Source organism: Pan troglodytes, chromosome 3 (assembly GCF_028858775.2).
Source record: "Pan troglodytes isolate AG18354 chromosome 3, NHGRI_mPanTro3-v2.0_pri, whole genome shotgun sequence".
Taxonomy (NCBI): domain Eukaryota; kingdom Metazoa; phylum Chordata; class Mammalia; order Primates; family Hominidae; genus Pan; species Pan troglodytes.
The window spans coordinates 75,182,241-75,206,333 of record NC_072401.2 but is presented as its reverse complement, the minus strand read 5'-3'; the positions used below and the strand labels follow the sequence as shown (position 1 = coordinate 75,206,333).

Genomic DNA, 24,093 nt, shown 5'->3' with positions numbered 1-24,093 from the left:
TGAGAATATCAGCACACGCCACCAAACTCAGCCAATTTTTGTATTTTTTGTAGAGACGGGATTTTGCCATGTTACCTAGGCTGGTCTCAACTTCCAGGCTCAAGCCATCCTCCCACCTCAGCCTCTCAAAGTGCTGGGGTTATAGGAAAGAGCCACTGTGCCAGCCCAAGATCTGTTTTCTCTGGTGCTTTCAGTGGAGCCTACAAACACACAGGGCTCCCCAATCTTCCCTTAGTCTCTTGCCTCTTCCCCCTCTTTCCTCATAACACCAAACCTGAAAACTTTCCAAGGAATAAATCCCTGGGCCTACCTCTTCACTTCTAACGTATTGTTCAACCCACTACATTCTGAATTCTGGCCCCACACACTGTGTATGTGTGTAGTGGGTGTGTAGGTGTGACAATATGTGTTTAAAGTTACCAAAGACTTGTAGGTTTAGGGAAGTGAGATATTACAGTAATTAAGCACAGGGGCTATGTCAAGGGTTCCAATCCCTGCATAGGATTCAAATTTTGTGCCTTCCTTGTGCCTCAGTTTCCTCATTTGCAAAATGGGGAGAACAAGAGTATCTACCTGGTAGAGTTCTTGGGAACATTAAATGAGTTAGTGTATATAAAGAATTTAGAACTTTGGTAGATGTTGTCAGTTCTTATTATGATTACAAACTCCCGCTGATGCTTTTCTGCCCTTATCTTATTTGACCTCCCTAAGAGATATGATACAGTTGAACACTCCAGCTTTCCTGAAAATCTCCTTTTGCCACAGCCCTTTTTTGCCTTTCTGACCTCTGCTTATTGGGATCCTTTAAGGGGTATTTTTTTTTTTTTCTTTTTTGAGACAAAGTATTGCTTTGTCACCCATGCTGGAGTGCAGTGGCACGATCTTGGTTCACTGCAACTTCCGCCTCCCAGACTCCAGTGATTCTCCTGCTTCAGCCTCCCGAGTAGCTGGGACTACAGAGGCCTGCCACCACACCCAGCTAATTTTTGTATTTTTAGTAGAGACAGGTTTCTGCCATGTTGGTCAGCCTGGTCTCAAAGTCCTGATCTCAAATGATCTGCTGCCTTGGCCTCCCAAAATGCTGGGATTACAGGTGTGAGGCACCATGCCCGGCCCCTTTATGGGGTACTCTCTGCCTGTCCCTTACGGGTATTCCCCAAGGAGAGGACATCTTTCCTCTGTTTTCTTTGTAATGTACATTTTATCCGGAGTGACCTCATGCAAATCTGAGGCTGCAGTCCCCTCTCTGCAGCCTGGTCCTGTGCTGAGCCCCAGGCTTCCATATCTAGTGTTAAGAAGTCTGGCCTGGTGCAGTGGCTCATGTCTGTAATCCCAGCACTTTGGGAGGCTGAGGTGGGAGGATCGCTTTAGCTCAGGAGTTTGAGATCAGCCTGGGCAACACAGTGAGACCTCATCTCTTTAAAAAAATTAGCGGAGTGTGATGGCATGTATCTGTACTCCCAGCTACTCAAGAGGCTGAGGCAGGAGGATGGCTTGATCCCAGGAGTTCGAGGCTGCAGGGAGCTATGAGGGCACCACTGCACTCCAGCCTGGACAACAGAAGGAGACCTTGTCTCTGAAAAAAATAATTAAAAAAAAAAAAAAGTCGGCCGGGCACAGTGGCTCATGCCTGTAATCCCAGCACTTTGGGAGGCTGAAGTCAGGAGACTGAGACCATCCTGGCTAACATGGTGAAACCCCATCTCTACTAAAAATACAAAAACAAAATTAGCCAGGCATGGTGGCGGGCGCCTGTAGTCCCAGCTACTCGGGAAGCTGAGGCAGGGGAATGGCGTGAACCCGGGAGGCGGAGCTTGCAGTGAGCTGAGATTGCACCACTGCACTCCAGCCTTGGCGACAGAGCGAGACTCCGTCTCAAAAAAAAAAAAAAAAAAAAAAAAGTCCACAAGCATCTCGAAACAAACAGGCTCAACTCCAAATCCTTCACTGTCCACTAACAAGTTCCTCCATGTCTTGCTGGATGGGAGCACATGTAGCTCCACAATACTTTTGGTCACACAGGCCTATTGAATCTTAACTTCCTTATTCATCCCCTCTCACTATTCTCACCTCTGTGGACTTAATTCAGTTCCCTGTTTCTCCTGTGGATCACTGCATTAGGCTCCTTACCATTTTCTTCCTGCCTTAACTTTTGCCCCCTTTCAAGTCACCCTTCACTGAGTTTCTTCACTGTCTTTCCAAAAATATAAATCTTATCACAACAGGCTGCAGCTTAAAGTCCTTTAGTGACTCCTCGTAGCTCAGAGGATGAGGTTCTCATTTCGGAGTATTTACAGTTCTTGTCTATCTCTGTAGCCTCGACTCTCCCCACTCTCCTCCAAGCCCCATTTCCTTGACTGGGCAGCACTCCTTGTTCTTCCTATTCCTTATGCTGTTTCCTGCCTCTAGCCCCGTGCGTTTGTACTTCCCACTGCTGGAACATTCCTCTCTCCTTTCCCTTTCCCCCCTCCTGATCCTTCAGAGTCTAATACCCACCTCTCTGGGAGGCCACATGAGCTCACTGGACAGGTGCTCCTCTGTGTGCAAACATCACTGTGCATGGCTCTGTTAGAGTACTTCATGCCATGTAATTTTTGCCTCTTTATTCATCTCTCCCCTCATTTGCTGGAAATCCTGTGAGGGCAGCATCTGTGTCTTGTCTAACTTGGTATCCCTGACACCTAATATACTACATCTGACACAGAGATGTTCAATTAATACTGAATGAAAGCTGGAACGAAGATCATACATTATCTCCTTTCAGATTCACAAACTGTGAAGTGGTTATTGTTAGTATAGAATCTAACCGGGGGATTGTATTAATCTATTCATTTCTTCAACTTTATGGACAAAAGACTTTCAGATGATTGCTGAAAACCAAGAAAAGCTATTAAAAAGCAAACTTGAAAAGGATTATACTCTTGCTGTAGTAATTCCACCCCTGGTTAGGAATGCATACTTAATAACTAATCAGAAGCAGGCAAGTTTTATTCACCAAGACATTAATCATCAAGTAATTTATGATAGTAAAAAAATTGGAAAAAAAAGAGAGAGATGATTAAACACCCAGAATTATGGTACATCCATAAAATTGAACATTATACTGCCATTAAACAGTATGTTTCCAAAGGATTTTTAGTGATCTGTAATAATGCTCATGTTATTTGTGAAAAAACTGGATAGAAAACTGAAAATATACCAAGATCTTAAATTAGGTAAAGGGAAAAAAACCTCACATATAAATAGAGAAAAAAGAAAGGAACATATTAAAACAAACTCTTCAGTGATTGTATCTTGAGTGCCTTTTTTGTTTTTTATAGTTTTTGGTATTTTCCAAATTTTCTTCAATAAGCATCTTTTACAGTCAGAAATATAATAAAATATTTTCAAGTTCGAGATTTTAGCTGTGTTAGTTGTATTTGTGTGGCATTATTACTCTTTCTTCTGTTGATGGTGCATCAATTTTTCTTTGGGGATGCACCCTTCCCCATCTCAGGCCTCTGGTGTGAAGTGGATCCCTGACCCCGGCTTCAGGGGTGGGCACATGACTCAGACATGGCCAATCAGCGTACTCCATCCCTCTGGCTCCTTCCCAATGGGCACATGATTTAAGCCAGGTCAGTGAGACTCGGTTTCTCCCATAAACTTTTATAGGAGATGTTTATGGGGGCAGGAAAACTCTACTTCCGTTGGTACTAGTGAGCTGTAAGCCTAGAGCTGCCCTGAGTGTATACAAGGTTGGCAAAACAACACAGGAAAGTATTGAGGATAAAGGTGGAGGAAAGTGTACGTGCACTTGTGCACACATGCATCCACACACACTCGCCCTTCAAATCCTGAGTCCTTGGATCTAGGAAAGTCTGAAACACTATCATCCCTGGATTTCTGGTTATAAGAGCCAATACATTTAGGCTTCTTTGTTTGCTTGCTTAATTTAAGCTGCTTCTATAAGTTGCAATCGAGAGTCCTTGCTAAAAGAATTATGAAAACAATGAAATACGTAAAGCACAATCCCTGAACATGCCCAGGACTATCACAAAATACAGTATAGAATTAATCCATACATCCTATCTGAGATATAAAACATTTCCATCATTGCCAATGTTCCATTGGACACTGCTGATCTATAATATAGTTCCTTATATATTACAGCATATATGTCCACTCATAGTGCCTTATATATATGCTTCCTTTCTTTATGTAACAGGCAGTGGGTATTATTAAAAACAGCTAACAACCCTAAAGGTACAAGTACTGGAGGCTCTCTGTTGTGGCCAGCATTAAAATTTTAATTCCTGGATCTAAGGAGATTTAGTGTGTCTCAAGGTTGGACTGGGAGATATTTTAGGGTATGGTTTTTTTTGTAATCAGTACAGAAGGATTTCAATATTGTGTCAACCAATAAGGCCAAATTGGTGTGTACTGGCTGAACATAAGCTCTGTTAGCAAATATTATAGTTTCTTACTTGAGTACCTATTTTCCCTGCTGGACTGTGAATTCCCCTAGACAGAGAGTTTGTCTTACTCATTTTTGTAGGTCTTATGCCTACCTAGGTGCTCAAAAGATATTTGCTGAATGAAAAACAGGAATGACAGTCCAACATGGTATAACTCCCTATTCAGTTTTTTTTTTCCTGATAGAAGTTCCTTGCCTAGAATTAAATTGCAATATGGTCTCTTTTCACCCACTCTTTTGAAGATGTTATCCTCTCCAATATCAGCTGATTGAAGAAGAAAATTGTAAATTTTCTCTCTCAGGCATAATGTTGATATTTTAACTCATAGTGATTTTTTCTCAATACAAAATGAATTTTAGAAATAAATCAAGATCCCAGAAACTTATGATTGCTTTGAGTGGTATCTTTTATCTGTCATCCTAAGAAAAACATGAGATCTGATGGCCCAGAGCACAGAGACCTTTTGTATTTCAGTTCTCCTACAGCCGCATGACTCGAAACTTTTGCTGGGAGATTGGGATGTAGGTCCCCGTACTTGATTATAAGGACTGTGAGGGCAGGGGCCACATCTGCATATCTGTCTATTAATAATAGTACTCCTGGTACCTAGCTCCTCCTTGCTTCACAGCAGACACTAAACAAATGCTTGCTGAGTGAATAAATACTTACATTTAAAGAGACGCAATTATACACATTGATCATTTGATCACCCTCTAGCACTGATAATTTTTAAGTGATTAGCTTTAAAAATCATTTTTCTTACATCAACCTGGGTCCTCACACTATTAAACAACAGGAGAGCTTTCAATATTAAACGAAGTGGGGCAGCTGGGCAACTATAAATTTTGGATGCTACTTCAGAGAAGAGTCTAGATGTATCTGTTCTATCCCTTTTTCTGATGGGCATCTGCCATTTATTTTTCCATTCTTAAGCTCTCAGGAGGGATGTCTTATTAGTTTATCAGAATGCATAGGGAAAGCTCATCTTTCTTGGAGTAGGTCTTCCAATAAGTGTTCAAGCCCTGGGTCTTCCCTCACTACAATAATAAACATACCTGCTCTACCCTCCTCACAAAGCTGTTATCGTGAGCATGAAAAGACGAGTCGCTGTGGGGAAGAACTATTAACCCCTATACAGATACTGTTGTTGCTTTCCGTTCAAGGATCCACCATGAGACCGTGGGTAAGGCACTTTCTGGGCAGTGAAATCGGGCTTAAGAGAATCATTGTACTTTTATTTTGCTCCTGGGACCGGCGAGGGCAGTTAAGAGCAACACAGGGATCCCTAGCCCTAAAACTGTCGTCTGTTACAGAGGCAGAGAAATCATGACTGGGGTTGGCAGCGTTGGGGGGAGGGGGGAAAACGTGTATGAAAACCTGGGCTCCCAGAGCAAACTTAGCCACGCGCCCTCCATCGCCCCAGTCTCCGCACAAGTCCCGGCAGGGGCTTCTTGGGCGGAGGCCACGCCGACCAATAGGAACCCACTGTGTTCCTACAGGTTACGAAGCAGGTGGAGAAATTGAGCAGAAACAATTAGCGAAACCGGGCTCAGCCTTTACCGCGGTGCCAGGAGCTCCTAACAGGCCTGGAGGGGAATGTCGGGGCTCAATTTCCTAACGCTCCCCTCCCCATCCCCATGCCACCTCCACGAGCAGCGGCGTCCAGCCTCCTCCCGCCCGAACGTGCTCGAGGGGCGGGCAGCCGACCTTTATTGTCTGGGGAGCACCTGGCAGGTGGCGGGCCCGTGCCCTAACGTGTGCGTGGTGCCCAGCTTCACAAAGCGAGCGGGCAGCACCTCCTTGGTCCGGGAACGGCCTCAGCCTGGCCGTCCACATCCCAGGGGTGGAAAGGTGGAGAGAGAAAGGGGCTCCGGAGTCAAGAGCGGGGATCGAGGGCGCGCGCGCCCTCCTCCTCCCGGCGGGCACAGCCCCCCGGCATTAACACGTCGAAAGAGCAGGGGCCAGACGCCGCCGGGAAGAAGCGAGACCCGGGCGGGCGCGAGGGAGGGGAGGCGAGGAGGGGCGTGGCCGGCGCGCAGAAGGAGGGCGCTGGGAGGAGGGGCTGCTGCTCGGCGCTCGCGGCTCTGGGGGCTCGGCTTTGCCGCGCTCGCTGCACTTGGGCGAGAGCTGGAACGTGGACCAGAGCTCGGATCCCATCGCAGCTACCGCGATGAGAGGCGCTCGCGGCGCCTGGGATTTTCTCTGCGTTCTGCTCCTACTGCTTCGCGTCCAGACAGGTGGGACACCGCGGCTGGCACCCCGACCGTGCGACTACTCGGCGAAGCCTGTGTCCGGGAGGGTGATACCCGCCAGGGTGCATCCGGAGAGAGGACTGCGGGCCCTCAGTGCCCGTGCGTTCCAGCCTCCGGGGAGACTCCAGGTGGCCCTCGGACTCTCCGGCGCCCTGCCTCGCTCACCTGCGCGAGGAGACCCCAGCTGCTGGTGGTGGGGGACGCGAATCCGGGGTTCTTCAGGAATGGGGACAGCAAGAGGGGGTTAGGCGTGAGCGAGGCTGCAGGCTGCGTGCGAGTTTGGGGTGGCTTTTGTGCCGACGTTGCGCCGGGGGCGGAGGCGGGGGGCTCAGGGGTTTGCACCGAGCGCCTTCTCTTGCCGTGCGAGGCGCGGCCGCAGCTTCCTTTTGTTAAAAGTTGCGTGTGTGTGACCGGCGCCCGGGAGGACCTGCCTGCAGGTTCTCCGCCGCGCGGAGGGCAAAGTTAGAGAGCCCTTTCTCTGCTCTGCGGCTGCTGCCTTCCAACCGCAGGCGCTCTTTGTGCCCAGAGCTGGGGACCGACCCGCTGCCGCCTCTGCTCGCGGCGCCACCCGTGGAGACGAATCGAAGGCTGCGGCGTTTCCCCGCCTCCGGGTTAGGCTTTTGCGCTGGGAGTGCGCGGCGTGGGGCTGTTGTGGGGCCGGACTCCCGCGAGCCTGGAGGTGGTGGCGACAGGGACAACTTGGGCAGGGCGTGTGGAAAGCAGCCGCTAGGTTGCAGACTTTTTGCTTTCGTACATCCCGTGCTCGCCCCTTTCTGCCGCGGCGCCGTTTCATTCCTGCCGCGCGCCCCGGGGCGGCTGGAGGCTGTGTTTGCCGCCTGCTCCGGGAAGGCAAGGGACAGCGTGCTGGGACTCTGCGTTCCCTGACTCCGACCGCCTAGCACGCCGGCCAGAGTGCCCGGCCTGCCTGGCGGGTTCTGAAAGCCCCTAGTTCCCGGTGTCTGCGACCTGTATTCGCAGGTCCTGTTTTCTTCGGAAATTTTTGAGATTCGTGACCGCCCGCCTCCCCGCCCCCAGGACTTCTATACTTCAGGGCTGCCTGGGGGTGGGGTGGGAGATGGCGTGGAACTTTCTGCAAATCCTACTCAGTTCTTAAAGCTATAACAGAAATCCAGGTATATCCGCGCGGGAACTGGGTCTTAGGTGAAGGATTTGCAGGTTGCTGGAGCCCCTTGGTCAGATTCCTGCCTCCCGTTCCCTTTTTTCCAGGTGTCGCTGGTGCGGGCGAGTGCAGGTCGCCCAGCTCACCCCTGAAGCCCTGCTATCTCCCAGGTCATTTTTTAAAACAAACCTTTAAGGTTACCCTGATGATGTAAGGATAGAAAGTGAGTCTTAGCTGGAATCAAGCGCTTGAAAGGAAGCGGCACAATGAACGGTTGTGAGACTGTCGACTACCGGTCAGTTTCTCTATAAAGTCTCCAGGCGCAGTGTGCAGCGTCCTGGACTTGTAACTATTGTGAGGGCTTTCCTGTGGGGGGCAGAGAGGCCTTGCATCTGGACCCCTGTGTAGCAGGAGGGGTCAGCAGGGGTCACGAGGGAGTGTTCGGATTCCCTGGAGGATTTGATCACCTAGCTTGAAACAACACATCTGGTCTTTATGTTTTTGTGCCTTGACCTTTTTAATATCAGTTAAGCTATGTGAACTAGACCCTAGTAGGGGACTAGAAAGACCACATCGAATATCTCCCTTTTAAAAAATTAAAAGAATCAATGGTTTTCTTCTCCCCAATAGATTTTTGGCAAAGGGAATTTTAAGGTCTGTCTCCTGGGGGGGCAGTGTGGTGTAACGACAAAGCCTTGCTCTGTCCCCTGGGTTCTCGGTTTCTCTGCCATTTCTTGGCTGCGTGCCCTTGGCCAGGTTGCTTAGGGCAGGTTGCTTAAATTCTGGGAAACCCAGTGTCCTCCAGAGTACAAGGAGGCATCTGCATCATGAAGGATCCTTTGGGTCCAGAATTCTCCAATGTTCTGAGTGTAGACTCAGCACTCTTTTTAACTATTCCCCTGTCTGCCTCTTTGAAATTCCTCTGCCTCTCCTGCTCACAGGGAAGTCATAGAGTATGGGTGCATCTGACCGGTCTGCCCCTGACTGAAGCAAGGAGCTGTGGCTTATGCTTACTGCCCTTCAATTCCCATATATTCCTCTGCATTGCCCTTTGAGGGCCCCCGCCCCCCCCCCCCCCCCCCCCCAGTATTACAGCTCCTGTGCCTAACAGGATGAACCTGCAAGGAATAGTGAATCATACCTTCCCCGTTTCGTTCCTGCAGGTGTGAGGCTGGAGTCATTCTCAGCAGCTGGACACAAGGCACTCTAAATTATTATCCTGCTGGAAATAAGAGATCCCAGATAATTCATTTATCCCTATTCTGTTTTTTCACCCACTCGTTCCCATTTTTTTTCTGATGACTCTGTAAATCATGTAATGCTGTGCATTTATAGCATGCTTTCTTATGGGCCTTAAGTTTCGTATGACATGTGTGGTGTACATAGTTGTTGCTCTTCAGTTGGAAACTGTGTGCCAGGCCTTTTGCTTGGGGCTTTACCTATTTCTAGTAGTCTCAATGAGCCTAGGAAGTAGTACTATTATTACCCCTAACATTTTACAGCTGGAGAAACTGGCTAAGAATAAGCCCTAAATCATCAGTGGTGAAGCCTGATGAGATTGGCTGCATGTGCCCAGCTCTATATCCATTCACATGATTCACCAGAATCTGTTGTAAGACTCATTCAAAAATATTTAATGAGTTTTTACTATGTGCCAGGGATTGTTGGAAGTTCTGGGAATACAGGATGGCCAATGTCACTACCTTCCCAATTTTGGTGAAAAATATTTAGAATTGCTTGTCTTATGAAAGCGGAGTATTTGTGGAGGAAGGATTAATTAAATTTTAGCTTGGAGGAAGGGCTGTAGGCATTTGACCCTGTGGTATGCTGGCTTAGTTGTTAGCTGTCTCATTCCAGTTAGCGCTGTTTCTAAAATGATGATGCAAGCCAGTTAAAAATCCATCTCCCACTCCAAAACACAAAAATGGTCTTGTGCATAGGTGTGAAAGAGAACACCCCCAATAATGGCTGATGCCATTGGCTATTTACCCTGGATAGCACGGTGAGAAATAACGACAATCTACCATCCAAAGCCGTTTTTTCTCCCAAAAGAAATTCTCATCAGAAATGTGCCAAGTATTCTGCGGGCTTCCCTTGGAACACATTTATGTACAGATGTTGTGGTGCTGATGAATTCTGCTGCTGTTGTTGACAGCCCTTCGAAGTTACCCTTAGGGTTTTGACTCATTTCCTCAAGTCTCTTCCAGCTGATTAAAGAAGGACACGAGGAAATGAACCTCGGTGTCTCTAGCGGAATTCTCAGAGCTGGCCTGCAGCGTGGGGACCCCTTCAAGGTAGTGGTCAAGGCTGTGGCAGCTTTTTCTTCAGAATGAATGTAGTTTAAGAGTTGGCAGGCTAGGATGTGGGAAGTGCTTTCTTTTGCTGTATTAATGTGCGGTAACTTTTAAAAGTTGAGATTGAATGACATTTGCAGGAATCCAAATATGCAAATTTCATGTGCAGTTTTGGTAACTTGAATAGATATTGCCACAGCTATAAGTCCGGATTGAAGAAGGCCTGGGGAAGAGTTAGAGGAGGTAAAAGTTTGCCTGGAAGGCAAATCCAGTGTAAATCTTTGTTGTACTTAAAGAGGAATTGAGTTGAGTCATAGAGAGGAATTGAGTTGAGTCAGCTTGGCCCAGCAGCTCTGATTTCTGACATTTTTTGGACGTGATCATACAGCTCATCTTTTGACCTAAGACTCTTAATAAGTAAAGAGCAGTTGTAATCTGATAGCCCGCGGAGACATGTTTTCTTTGGCCTACATGATGCTTTTTAGAAAACATTGAGGCGATATTAAACAATCTAGAGATTTTTTTTAAATCAAGATCTCTATTTCTGTCTCCTCTTTAAGAATTGAAGGTCATGGCCCCTGTAGATGAGGCCTGTGCTCTTCAGGTTGCATTAGGCTCTAGGGCTTTATCCTACCATCCCTTAGGCATTCCCTACTGGGCCCTGGTGAGTGCAGGAATCCAAATATGCCCCTGGGACCAGGCAGATGACAATTGGGAGGAGACAGGCCGCCTACCTTGTGTTGGTCTGATGGCTTCATGACTGACAGCTCGATGGCCTTAGAGCAAATTGTTTAACCTTTTTGAGCTTTCATTGTCCATCCTAGTTTTGCCACTTATTAGCTCTGTGACTTTGGGCAGATTACTTAACCTCTCTGTGCCAGTAAATGTGTTGCTACATGTAAAACTTTTAGAATGGTGCCTCATAGTACAGGCTCAATATGTGTTAGCCATAATTATCATCTGTAAAACAGGAATTATTATTGTCCCTAAAATGGGAATAATGCCTACTCTTTTAAGATGATTGCCCTAAAGATTAGAAAGGCATTTTTTTTGTTTGTTTTAAAGACAATATCTTGCCCTGTTGCCCAGGCTGGAGTGCAATGGCGCAATCTCGTCTCACTGCAACCTCCAACTCCTGGGTTCAAGCGATTCTCCTGCCTCAGCCTCCTGAGTAGCTGGGATTACAGGCACCCGCCACCATGCTCGGCTAATTTTTGTACTTTTAGTAGAGATGGGGTTTCACCATGTTGGCCAGGCTGGTCTCGAACCCCTGACCTCAGGTGATCCACCTGCCTCGGCCTCCCAAAGTGCTAGGATTACAGGCATGAGCCACCATGCCTGGCCTACAGTTTTTAAAATAAACTTTAATTTTTTTGGTCTTGTTTTATTTAGCTTTTGATAAGAGTTAGGAAATCACTAGTCCTAGAGATTGAATAGATCTTGAACTTTTTTTTTCTCTGGGGGGAAAAAAAAACTACACATCTTGTAAGATTCTCCAACATAAACATTTGTGTCTGGTACTTTTCCCATTCATCTTATGTTTTAGCTTTCATGCTTACATTTTGGTTATGACACACTTTTGTTAGACATCTTCCCATGCATACCTTTCTGACAGGTTTTCAACATTTTTGCAAAATTTAAGGTTTAAGCCAAATTATTATTCAGGACATGTGGCATCAGTTAATTACGAGCTTGGGCTCTGAAATTGACACCCTGGATTTTTATTCCAGTTCTGCCTCTTCCCTGCTGTGTGCTCTAGGACAAGACACTTAACCTCTCCTTAAGCTTCATTTCCTCATCTGTAAAATGGAGATGATGACATAGGGCCCCTGTGAGGATTAAATGAGATTCTGCATGTAATATGCTTAGCATAGTGCCCCGCATAGAGGAAGTGTGTGGACTCCACTATCAGGCTGATTTTCTTATGTTCCCCTTTCAGCTTTGCCTCTTAGAAAAAAATTGAAAATGTGTAAACAGATATTTAGAGTGGGTTTTTTTTCGTTTTAAGATGAAGTTGTTACATTTAATTAATATACCACAATTAGTGGTAATGCATGTTTATCTGCTTGGCTCTTTGTTTAGCCGTATTCTTGGGTTACTTTCCACCAAAAGCGATACAAATTTCTTGATAAGAGTTTAGGTTGGGGGAATGTCTGCAAATGGCCATTTTCTATAGGTGAATAAGTACATGTAGTTCACCTAGGGTCCATGAAAGCAGTCAAGGAGCTTTTCCATGACTGCTTTCACTAGGAGTTCAAGGACCAAGCTGAACTTGTCCATTGCCCCAGGCTAGACACAGCGGTTAGTGTTCAGTAAGTATTAGTTTAACATCTTTTCTATTCTCCAGCACTTTAGACTAAGCTTTGAACATAATAAATGGTCAGTAAACATTTTGGATTCAGTTTAACAAAGGCTTATCAATCCGCATGCCTTGGTCCTACGTTACAGGCTGGGGGCGGAGGAGGGCCAGGGCAAGAGCACAGCCCCTGATTCGAAGTAGAATTTGGTTGTCTTAAGTGTAAAGTGCTCTGGGCAGGATTTTCAAGGAGATGAGCTTAAATCTTGATGGGCAGGTAATAGAGATCAGGAATCAGTAAAAGCATCCACATAGGAGATAATATTTGAGATTAATTTCTGAACCTTAAAGGAAGAGGGCAGTGTAGTTGTGGCTTCAGCTGAAAAAAACTACAGTACATGGAACAAGGCATTAGGATCTTACTTCAGGATTATCAAACCTTTCTATTGGTATGATGGCTGGGGGTAGGGAATTGGCTGGGAAGGTAAGACTCCTCCTACTAGCCTCAAGGAGCATGGAGGGAATGTGTATTTAGTGCTGAGTTTGGTCTCGGTTATGAAGAATGCTTTGAAGTCAAGGCTAAGGTGGACTTGACCCAGGAGTGGCCCCCCAGGCTTTGCGTACTAGTCCAGGGCTGCCTGTTCCACCATTCTGTCCAATTAGACATACTCCCCAGCCTGTTCCAATAGTCTGACGAAGCGAGAGGCCAAGCCCTGCCTTAAAACTTGGACACTCCCTTGCTGTGGGCAACCAACACTAAGGGAGAGTCTGTTTTTATTATTTATTTATTTATTTATTTATTTATGAGACAGGGTCTTGCTCTGTTGCCAGGCTGGAGTGCAGTGGCACGATCATAGTTCACCGCAGCCTCCACCTCCTGAACTCAAGTGATCCTCTCATCTCAGCCTCCTGAGTAGCTGGGACCCCAGGCGTGTGCCACCACACCGGCTAATTTTTTTATTTTTTATTTCGTAGAGAATAGTCTCGAACTTATGAGCTCAAGCGATCCCCCAGCCTCAGCCTCCCAAAATGCAGGGGTTACAGGTGTAAGCCACCACACCTGGCCTGTTTTTTTTTTAATAGTAAAACATACATAAAATGAAATTTACTACCTTAATCATCTTTAAATGTATATTTCAATAGTGTTAAGTACATTCATACTGTTGAACACTTTCATCTTGCAAAACTGAAATTCTATACCCATTGAAGAGCAGCTCCCCTCTCCTTCCCCCAGCTTCTGGCAACCACCATTCTACTTTCTGTCTCTGAATTTGACTATTCCAGGTACCTCGCAAATGCAGAACCATACTGAATTTGTCTGTTTTTTGACTGGTTTATTTCACATACCATAACATCCTCAAGGTTCACCCCTGTTGTAGTATAAGTCAGAATTTTCTTCCTTTTTAAGACTGAAAAATATTCCATTGTATGTATAGACCACATTCTGTTTACCTGTTCCTCCTTTGATGGACATTTGGGTTGCAAACAATGCTGTAATGAACATTTGCATATAAGTATCTAAGGGAGATTTTTTGTGGAGACTATTTAGGAGGGTTAAACTCATGGCTGCGAGCTACGTGGTGGGGAGCTGGGCAGGAGATGGGCTCTTTAGATTATCTCTGAGTGAAGGGGTAGTGGACCTGGGTATTAGGGTACATGCTTTGGAAAGAAAGCACCCTTAAGAGACACGAGGAGGATAAAGGTGCAGGTCTTCTCTCATTCGTCGTATTTATGGGCACCTTCTGTGTGTCAGGCACTGATGAGATTGAGGGGAAGGAGAACTGGAATTATCATGGGTGTAGGTAACTGGGAGTATTGTTGATACTATGGAATTAGTGGAAATAAAGCCAAGAGGAGGGGTGGCCTATTTGAGGGAGAGAATATGATGTTGGACTCTGCTGTGTTTATTCATTGATTATTTGTGAGCTGCATTTTCTTGAAACTCAATTTCACAGACATGGAGGGAAGACGTCAATGAAATCTTAGGGTCAGGTCCCTGTAAGAAATAAAACTGAACTCCAAAGTCACAAAACATGGCTCTATAATATTATGGTAGCATTGGGGATTATAAAGAATGGTGTGTTAACTGTGAACCAGTCTTATGGTGAAAAGTAAGTTTTCATGAAAAGGAGTGTATACTAGGAAGAGAATCCTGTATTCTTCTCTGCATTAGGCCATGTTTAAGGTATGTTTTTTGTTTTTCTCAGAATAAAATGGCCATATTGGGTATAGAGGAGGACATAGAATTGATGAAAGCTTTGGGAAATAGGTCCTTTGAAAGCAACTTAAAGAAATTAGATTTATTAAGCCTGGAGAAGATAAGGTGAGGGAAGGTTTAGTGAATGACAGTCTTCAAATATTTTTAGTGTGTGAGTGAAAAGTAGAACAAAATGAGAGTCATTTAAATTGCCCCAGAAGGAAATTGAAAATTTTTTTGTTTTTGTTTTTTGGTTTTTTGTTTTGTTTTGTTTTGAGACAGAGTCTCGCTCTGTCGCCAGGCTGGAGTGCAGTGGTGTGATCTCCGCTCACTGCAGCCTCCACCTCCCGGGTTCAAGAGATTCTCCTGCCTCAGCCTCCTGAGTAGCTGGGACTACAGGCGCACGCCACCATGCCCAGCTAATTTTTGTATTTTTAGTAGAGACGGGGTTTCACCATGTTGGCCAGGATGGTCTTGATCTCTTGACCTCGTGATCCACCCACCTCGGCCTCCCAAAGTGCTGGGATTACAGGTGTGAGCCATTGCACCCAGCAATTTTTTTTTTTTTAAGGGAAAATTCTTTCATTAGAAGGGTTGGCAGAGACTTTATTCAGTTATAGGGCCTTTGCTGGAGCTGTGAAGAAAACCAAGTAATTGTCATTTTGAAATGGTTCTTAGGTCCTCCCCAACTCAGTTGGTTTGATGGCCCTTTAAGGGCCTGCCTGAAATCGTTTGGGAATAATTCAGAAATGGCAAAATAACCAACCGTTTTTCTTTCCTCACTGCCTTGGCTGTGGGGCAGAGTTTCTCATAAATGCTGAATAGACTCTAACATAATCCACTACTATAGTCACAATTTTGGCTATATTGATAACAGCAAGTAAAGAACCCACAGCCTAAAAATGGGTTATTGATCTGTTAGGTGTGGCGGGATCTAAACACAGAAGAAATTGTACGGTGTGGTAGCTTAAACTGAGTGTCAAAGTAAGACAAATAAAAGGAAGCTCAAGGTCTAGAGAAATCCATAATCAATCATTTAGCCCTACCCTAAGAATCGCTGTGCTATAACGCAGCATGTAGGCAGAAAGTCTGTAAGGATGAAGGACGGCTCCCAAAGTCCTTTTCTCTTGATTACTCAGGGATGGATTGGTTACCCACCACTCTGACTACCCTTTCCATCTGTCCTTTCCCTCTGGTCATTTTGTGGTCATGGCTCAGTGGCACGTTTGAGATCAGCCCATGGTCCAGTGGGGAAGGTGGTAGAAATGACATTGCAATTCAGCAGCTACTGGTTGATAACATTTTATTAATACCTGTCACTTTGAAATTGATGAGTCTAAGATGGGATCCTTGCCTTTAAGGAGCCTAGGACCTATAGGAAGATGGTCCTGGGTAGGCGCCAATGTTACAGGATTTGTAATAAGATTTAAGTTAACAATTCCAGTCCTATTCATTACCATTGGTTTGGAGGACGTAGGCATCACTTCTTGAATGGCCAATTGAAAGGAAGATAGGGGCCTGAATTAAATCTTAAAAGAGTGGGGTGGAATTTGGTCAAGATGTGAAGAGGAAAAGCAAAGGTTAGAGTTAGCCGGAAGGCTCTGCTCCCGCCGACAGAACGTCTGTAGAGAGTAGCGGAAGATGAGATGGGATAATTTTTAGGGCACCTGGATTTTTATTCTTCAATAATTGAAGTCTTTCCTGCAGTGCTATATGTGATGAGATTTTTGTAAATGTAATCTGGCTAAGTAGTTGCCTATTCAGAGAAATAACTTTTAAAAATGGAAAAGTATGGATATCACTTTTGCATGTATTACCTGTGTTGTATGTTCAATGCACATCCAGTATGGATATGTATTTTGAGTTGTTTTTAAGTCCAAGGCTAATTCTGCTCCCTTCTCCCTACCGACCTTCCCCACTCCTAGCCAAGATTAGAGATTTTGTGGGCTCAACTTCTGATTGTGGCAGTAGATGACCTTTCATTTGCTTATTAACATATTTTAAATATTTAGCAAAATAATATACCTTGTTTATGTCAGTTTGTTCATTGAAGCAAAGATAGCAACAAACAAGCCTGCAAACCTTGATAAGGGGCCTGTGTGGTTTGGAACATCTTGAGATTCTTCCCTGGATCCCCCCCAGTCCTGTTTTAGAAAGCTATTAGGGGCACACTGGTGGCTGCCCTCCCCAACCCAGGGAGTCTTCGGAGGGAGGAGGAGGTGGCTGTTTGTGGTGGGCAGAACTCTGTCACTTAAGGAAGAGGCGTGTCTGATAGCACTTGCCAGTAGTGAATGCCTCATTCTTGACCAAGTAGAAAAAAGATAAGAGGGAAAATGAAAAAGGTGAAACGGTTCTCCTTTACCTTGTATTTTAAATTGCTTAGTGAGGCAAAATATCCACCTTCATTTGGGTTTACCCCAGGTAACTCATTTCAGAGGGTGTTAGAACATTTCAGAGGGTGTTAGAAAATTCCAAACAATGGCCGGGACTCCCGGTAATTTAAATATAATGGCCTATGCAGGTTCTTAAGCAGAGGAATTAGTTGACAGAGTTAGAACAAAGGAGAGCATTATCACAAAGAGCTCTGGAAGTTAATGTATCTCTTTTTATTGGAAAAGAAGTATTTCTAGAACAGGATTCAATTGGCTTCTGGGGAAACTATTTACTGGAGATTTTAGAAGTGTGAAAGGTGGCAGGAGACGTTGGCTGTCTGTTATTCTACTTGGCTAGTGCATACTTAAAAATAAAACAAGACTATGTTAAAAAGATCTTGAGAATTCTACTTGGAAAGACTGAAGTAAAGATAGTACAGGTACTTTTCAAAGGATATAAATTTTGGCTTATAAAGTATTTTAAATGCAATTCCATCCCAACTTTCACAATGCAGACTTTCTTTTTAATGGCTGATGTTGAAAGAAGGTACCTTAGAAAGATTTTCCATTTAAGAAATGGTTGATATTTATTTGGCTGATAAAACACCACAAGGACTGGTTTTTAGATTTTTTTGTCATTGTTAAATCAAGCCAGGATTCTTAACCTAAAATATGTTAGGATAGCTAATGAAAATACTTAATTGGAATGTTTCAATGTTTCTCTACTTATTTTAGTATAGTCTGTATATGTGCTGCTGGGAAATAGTATATACATTTTTAGCCGCACCAAAAAGCATCACTTTGATAAAAGAGGACCCCCCCCTTGCTTTTTTAAAATAAACCAGCATATGTAGAAGGGTTTGTGAGTTTTTTTAGTAGATCTGAATGTGTTGCCCAATTTACATTCCAGCATTTTCAAGGGATATTATTTAACATGATCATCTTGGTTTCAGAACCACTGCCTTTCAAAGAGTCTGGCCCAGAGCACTGTGTGTGCCTGCGAGTGAGGTGGGTCCCCCACGGGGTCTAGTGGCTTTGCGCCATACTGGCCACTGGGAACACCAGCTCTGGCGGTACAGCAGGGGTACTTAACATTACAGCTTTATTCTTCATTCTTTTGATCCCTTCTGTGTCTTTAATCTGCCCTTATACCAGAAATCCATAGATTTATTCACAAATAATTATTGAAGCATCGGAGGTGTAGCAGTGAACATACCAGGCAAAAGTCTTTGTCCTCTCTTGGGGCTTATGTTTTAGTGAATTATTTTTCTCTCCAGGAGAGAGAAAAGTCCAGGAGTCCAGAAGGAAAAAAAAAAAAAAGATGTAATTTGAGGGGCTGTCATAGAAAGCAGTTTAATTTAGACTTATTTTAGTTCCATATTATGGTTAGTTAAGGAAGAAAGAGAAAAGAAAGGTGATGCAGAGGGTCAGAGGGTACCAGTTCAAAAAAGGAAAGCCAAAGAAAGCAACTAGAACAACAGGAAAAGGAGATTCAGGGGCTGGGGGAGATGGGCAGGAGTGGAGTCAGGGAAGCTTTGTGAGGTGCTTTTCACTACCTGCCACCAGTGCTGCCCTCCAGAGGGCTGAGCACCAGCTCCATCCCATCATGTCCCTGCCCCAGTTTCTGTAACTTCAGAGCAGCAGGCCTCTTGATTCAACAGGTGTTTTTGATGGAGGATTTACCCAAGAGGATTGACTAGTGATAGGTGTCTTCACTTTCAGGACCTTTGGAGCCTTTAATGTGCTTTAGTCTGCAGGTTTGGAACTGTTTGTTCTGGAATGTGCGGCAGTGCTCTTTCACAGCTGAGAGAGATGTTTCAGGGTCCAGGCTAGATGCTCTTTGGTATCTCTCCAAGGACTGGAGATTCTGCCCCTCTTTTTAAAATTCATTCATGTTTTTCTTAAAATATGACCGAACTCCTAACTCTTGCTAACCTTACACCTGGGATTCTTAGGCCCTCAGCTGAAGAACTTGATGAATTTCAGCTTTAAAGAGGTTCTTCTAACACTTGGCCATTTCAGCCAGGCTTTGCTATAAAGTCCTGTGAAATTGGGGGACTGAAAGCTAATTACTTGGATCACAAGTTGCCTGTGAAAACTGCAAGGACCTGCTGTCAGGGCTCATTAAACCCCAAAGTATGGCACCTTGGCGTGCGAACTACTCTGACCGAGAGGAGACTGGAAAGCCTCAGAAGCCAGGTCTCTGTTCTTTCCTCCTGGTTCCTGCTCCCTTTTCTCCCGCAAAGTGAGTCACAGAAACCAGAATTCTTTTTCCCCAAGGCAGGTCATAGAAACTAGAACTCCTCTCTCCCAAAGCCAGTCATAAAACCTAGCAAGTTCACTCTCCCTTCTTCCTGGAAGACCCTCATTCCTGAGGGGTCCTGCCCCATCCCCAGGGGAAGGGGAATTGTACAGAGCGGCCTTGCTGAGTTTCCCCACTCCGTCCATCACTGTTAGGCCAGATCCTTTGTGTCCAATCACATTTCTGCATGGCTGTTCATTCATCAAACCTAAATATAAAAATAAAGGTTTTCCCTGGGGAAAAAAATATGACAGACTTCAGTTTTAATAATAACTGTTGTAATAACTGTCGGTCTGTTTGACACGGTACCATTTAGCCACCATCAGCCCTACTGCATGTCAAGTTTCAATGCTCTTGTTACTGTAGCTGGCCTGGGTGAGGTGCCAGCAGAGAGGTGACAGGGTGACTTCATCCGGCTTTTTGTGTTTTCACTTTAGAGTGGCCTTTCACAGTTCCATGAAATGATAAGCTCTCCAGTTTCAAATGAAGGACGCCTCAAATTGAGAACTGACACCATTGCATTCCTCAGGATGGGAAAGTTCCTTCTCCATCAATTCTTGGGCACTGGAGTAGGACTCTTGCTGCAGATGGTATTGTTCTGGTTCTCGAGAAGGAATCCAAGATAAAGGCTGTCTGGGGATAAAAAGTGGTACCCTCTTGGAATATGGGCAGGAAGGCATCCCTAGTGACCATAGCCTTGGTTGAAGGTATTAAGGAGGAATCTTGAGGTGCTTGTCTGGGTGTCAGTTGACAATTTCAATGAAATTAGCAGCATTAGGTCTATAGGTGGCTGCTTAACTAATTATGAACTCAGCTGCTTAAATATATTTGCTCCAGGTTTCACAATTCCTTTTATTTACAGTAATTATCACTGGTTAGCAGCTATTGTTTTGGGTGAGAATTTCAGGGTCTACATTTAAGTAAACCCTATTTAAATTTATTAGTTGACTAGGGAAGGGTTAAAAAAGCAGTAAGGAGTCTATGACTTCTAGAGTATTCCCTGGCTTGTTTGAAAATGTGTTAGCAGCCATTTTTCAATATGAAAGAACTGAACTTTAAAAAAAAGTATATTTTTATTTATGGCAACATTTCAAATAGGATAGTGTAATGAACCCTCATATAACCATCTAGCTTCAACACTTACCAATACGGCCTCTACCCACTTTATCTTCCCATTATTGGGAAGCATGTCTCAAGCATCATAGAATTTCATCTATAAATATTTTCAGTATGTAGTCCTAAACTACAAAGACCTTCTTTTCTGAACATAATGATGATGCCAATGTCAAACACTTCCAAATAAATATAATTACATAATGTCATTGAATAGTATTCACATTTTCCTATTGAAGATAAATAAAAATATAAACAAATGTATGTACATTTAAAAGAAAGCAAACAAGATCTACACATTGTAATTGGTTGATATGTCCTTTAAGTCATTTCTTCTCTGTAGGTGTTAGCCCCGTTTTTGTTAAGGAAACTGCAGTTGTCCTGTGCAGCTTTTCATTCTGATTGCATTACTTGGTCTCTTCACCTGTACCATTTTGAATATTTCCTGTAAATTGGGGACTTAGACGTTTGATCATATTCAGTTTGGTTTTTTTTTTAATGAGGGTACTGTGTAAGTGGTGTGTTCTCTTGTTCTGCTTTCTCTTTTTGGTGTACCTTTGGGTATTTGTGAAGATTCATATTTTTTGTTAGATTTGTATTTTTGGTTTTAATGGTTGCCTTCAGACTGATACCTTTCTATAATACCCTTGTCTGCTGTTTTTTGGGGGACTATTTTCCATTGTTGCTACCATAATATTTAAATTAGCCAGCGTTTGTTCTTTGCTCTCTCTTTACTCTCCTGAGCTGGGGATTGGAAGTAATATTCTTTTACTTCCAGTTAATATCTAAAAGGCAATCAGCAAGCATATTCTACTTTCGGAACTTCACCTATTCCCCATTTTTCTGATGGCTATACTCATTTTTCAGAGCATACAGCAATTATATACTCTGCTATCTCCCTTGTTACCATCATTTAGTCTTAGCTGTACAGGTAAATATCTGTTTAATGCTGGCGGCCAGTCTTTATATCATGGCTTTCCTGGCATTTTGGTTTTCTGAAACGCACCCTCTAATAGATGCCTTATGGGAAGTAGTTCCTGAATTATATGTCCACAACGGCGAGTGTGTAGTCTGTATATTTAAAGGTCAGATTGGCTAGTATAAAATTGCTGGCCCATCTTATCTTTGCTTGGATACCTTTATTATTTTACTGTATTGCATTTTGCCATAAAGTGGCGTCAAAATCTGATGATAATCTTATTTTCTATCCCTCAAATTTAACTTGGTATGTTTGCCTAGATACCCAAAGGAATGTTTCTCCACCTTTATTCTTTAAAGTCCACTAGTTAGTTTTATAGTATTGGCTGCTGTAGGTTGATTTTTTTTTTTCATACACACAATGTGCTTGCTGCTTTAATGTGTAATTTTAAGAGTTCTTTTTTATTTCCTCTCCAATAAAGATTTCATTTACCATTTGTTCTGATCTTTGTTGGCTTTAGGAACTCCCATTATTCATGTTAGACCTTCTTAGCCTGTATTCTGTATCTGCCACTTTCTCTCAAATCCTTTTAACCACGTCATAATTCATTTGAATTGAAAAATTTTCCTCCTTTCCATCTTCTGGTTCATTTAAGACACTGTTCATTTTTATTTGCTCTCGTGTTGTCTTTACCTGTCATTTCTGAAATGATTATTTTCTTTATTTTTAATTCTTAGTTCTTTTGCCTCCATTTTTAAATTTTAATTTTCTAATTTTCTTCAATCAACTCATTTCTGAGTTTTAAAAATTCTGATTTATGCTGTTCTTCATAGCTTCTTTCATTTAGTTAATTTCTCTTGGCTCCTTCTGAAATATTAGGTCATAGCTTTCCTTTGTGCCCTTCTGGCATGATTTTATCGTTTACACGATGGATGTCATTCTGCTCCTTAGTTTTTCTTTAAAAATAACTATATGGAATTCAACTGGATTCTTTTCTGTTGTTAACTGAGTTTTCCTATACTTTTAGGAGGGCCAGTGTAGATTTCCTAGCATCAGAGATTTAGGAGACTCTCTTAGTTGTTTTCATTTTATTTTATTTTATTTTTGAGACAGAGTCTTGCTCTGCCTCCCTGGTTCAAGTGATTCTCGTGCCTCAGCCTCCCGAGTAGCTGGGATTATAGGCATGTGCCACCACGCCCAGCTAATTTTTTGTATTTTTAGTAGAGACGGGGTTTCACCATGTTGGCCAGTCTGGTCTTGAACTCCTGAGCTCAGGCAATTCAGCCGCCTTGGCCTCCCAAAGTGCTAGGATTACAGGCATGAGCCACCGTGCCCGGCCTCATAGTTGTTTTCATAAAGTGGTAATAAAAATATGAACTCTACTTTCCTATATCCTAAGACTTTTTTTTTTTGTCCCTACCCACACTGCTCACCTGCCCAGACTTTCCCTTACCTTTGCCCCTATTTCCTCATCTTAGATCTCATCCCCAGCAGCTTCTCCCCAGTGTGGGGCTTTGCCTTGGCTTGCTAATTCATAGGAATCAGACCCCTCCCACTCCAGAACATTCTGGCACATTGGACATACAGGTGGCACAGCCCTCTCCGCACTCACTAATTAAACTGGAACTTTTTTCTCTGTCTACTCTCAGGATGACCCTCTGAGCTTTCCAGTGAGTGCCTGATAGTGGTTCCTGTAGCTGATGGTAGTTTGTCATCTAGAGTTGTTGTGGATGTTGTCCATGGTTTTTGAGTCTGCTCTCTGTCAGTTTTTATGGTTGGGGAGAGTCAATAATTATGCTGCCACCACCATCTTCCCAGAATCTATATTGACATTTTAACATAAAATTTGGCAACCTTTGGGTCAACGAAATCTGGACTAAAGTCCTGTCTTGAAATCTCAACTCAGAGGTAGCTGTTTTTCAAAATGCTTTGCTTCCAAAATAAGTTATTAAAAATTTGTAACTATCTGAAAACTGATTACTATGGAAATGAACACTGTATGGCCTACCTAACATTAGCTTTCTAAGCTTATTGTTTATGAGAAAATATAGTGGCTGAAATCATCCGAGTGCCAGGAAACTCACTGCTGAGCTGTTATTTCTGAGAAAAATTTATAAGAACTGACATGCTTTTGTCATTATTTGTTTGGTGTGAGATTCCTTGAGTTCTGAAGGAGAGAGTGCTATTTTACAGTTCTAAAAGTATTAAATCACATTTATACTTAATATCATCTAATAAAGATAACAGCATTTCTTAATTAGGTGTATTTTTCTCTGATTTTTTTCCCCCACTGAAGAATTTGCATATCTCTAATTATAATCATTTCTGGAAAAAATGCTGCTAGGGATTGACATGATATTAATTTAGATTTCCAGAAATACTAAATTTCCTTCCTCCAACCTGAGTTTTCCTCCAATTGGCCATTGATTTAAATTACCTACTAAAAGGTTACAATTTTAGAATTGACCTCTTACCCCTCTGCTTTTGGGAATGGCCATTATCCTAAAGCCATATAAAGAATAAGGACAGATTTCTCAATAGACATACTGGAAACTTTTGTTATTTAAATTCTGGAAGATAGAGCAAGATTGTTTTTAGACATTTCCTCTTGTTTTCCACAAAAAGATTGAGAAGAAGTCATTTCAAACACAGGGCTGGTTGTTAAGAATTCTTTGCAAAGGGAAACAGGCTTAATGTATTGCTCTAAGTGAATGTCACCCAAGAAAAATTAAGGGAAAAGTGAATACTCATTAAGCAAATTGACCAGCAAG

At 43.4% G+C, this 24,093-nt stretch overlaps 1 protein-coding gene across 8 annotated transcripts in view; it reads left to right on the top strand.

The window, feature by feature from the left end:
• Positions 1 to 6,500: 6,500 nt before the first annotated feature.
• Positions 6,501 to 24,093, top strand: part of KIT (KIT proto-oncogene, receptor tyrosine kinase) — an 82,791-nt gene continuing 65,198 nt past the window's right edge. For 7 of the 8 annotated variants that reach the window (XM_016951725.3, XM_054683131.1, XM_009447883.4 and 4 more), the window contains exon 1: positions 6,541 to 6,694. In XM_016951725.3, the coding sequence (XP_016807214.1) occupies positions 6,628 to 6,694 (67 nt within the window). In that variant the 5' untranslated portion in view covers positions 6,541 to 6,627. Of the gene's footprint in view, positions 6,695 to 24,093 lie in introns of all 8 variants that reach the window. The other variant, XM_517285.8, reaches the window with a different exon arrangement.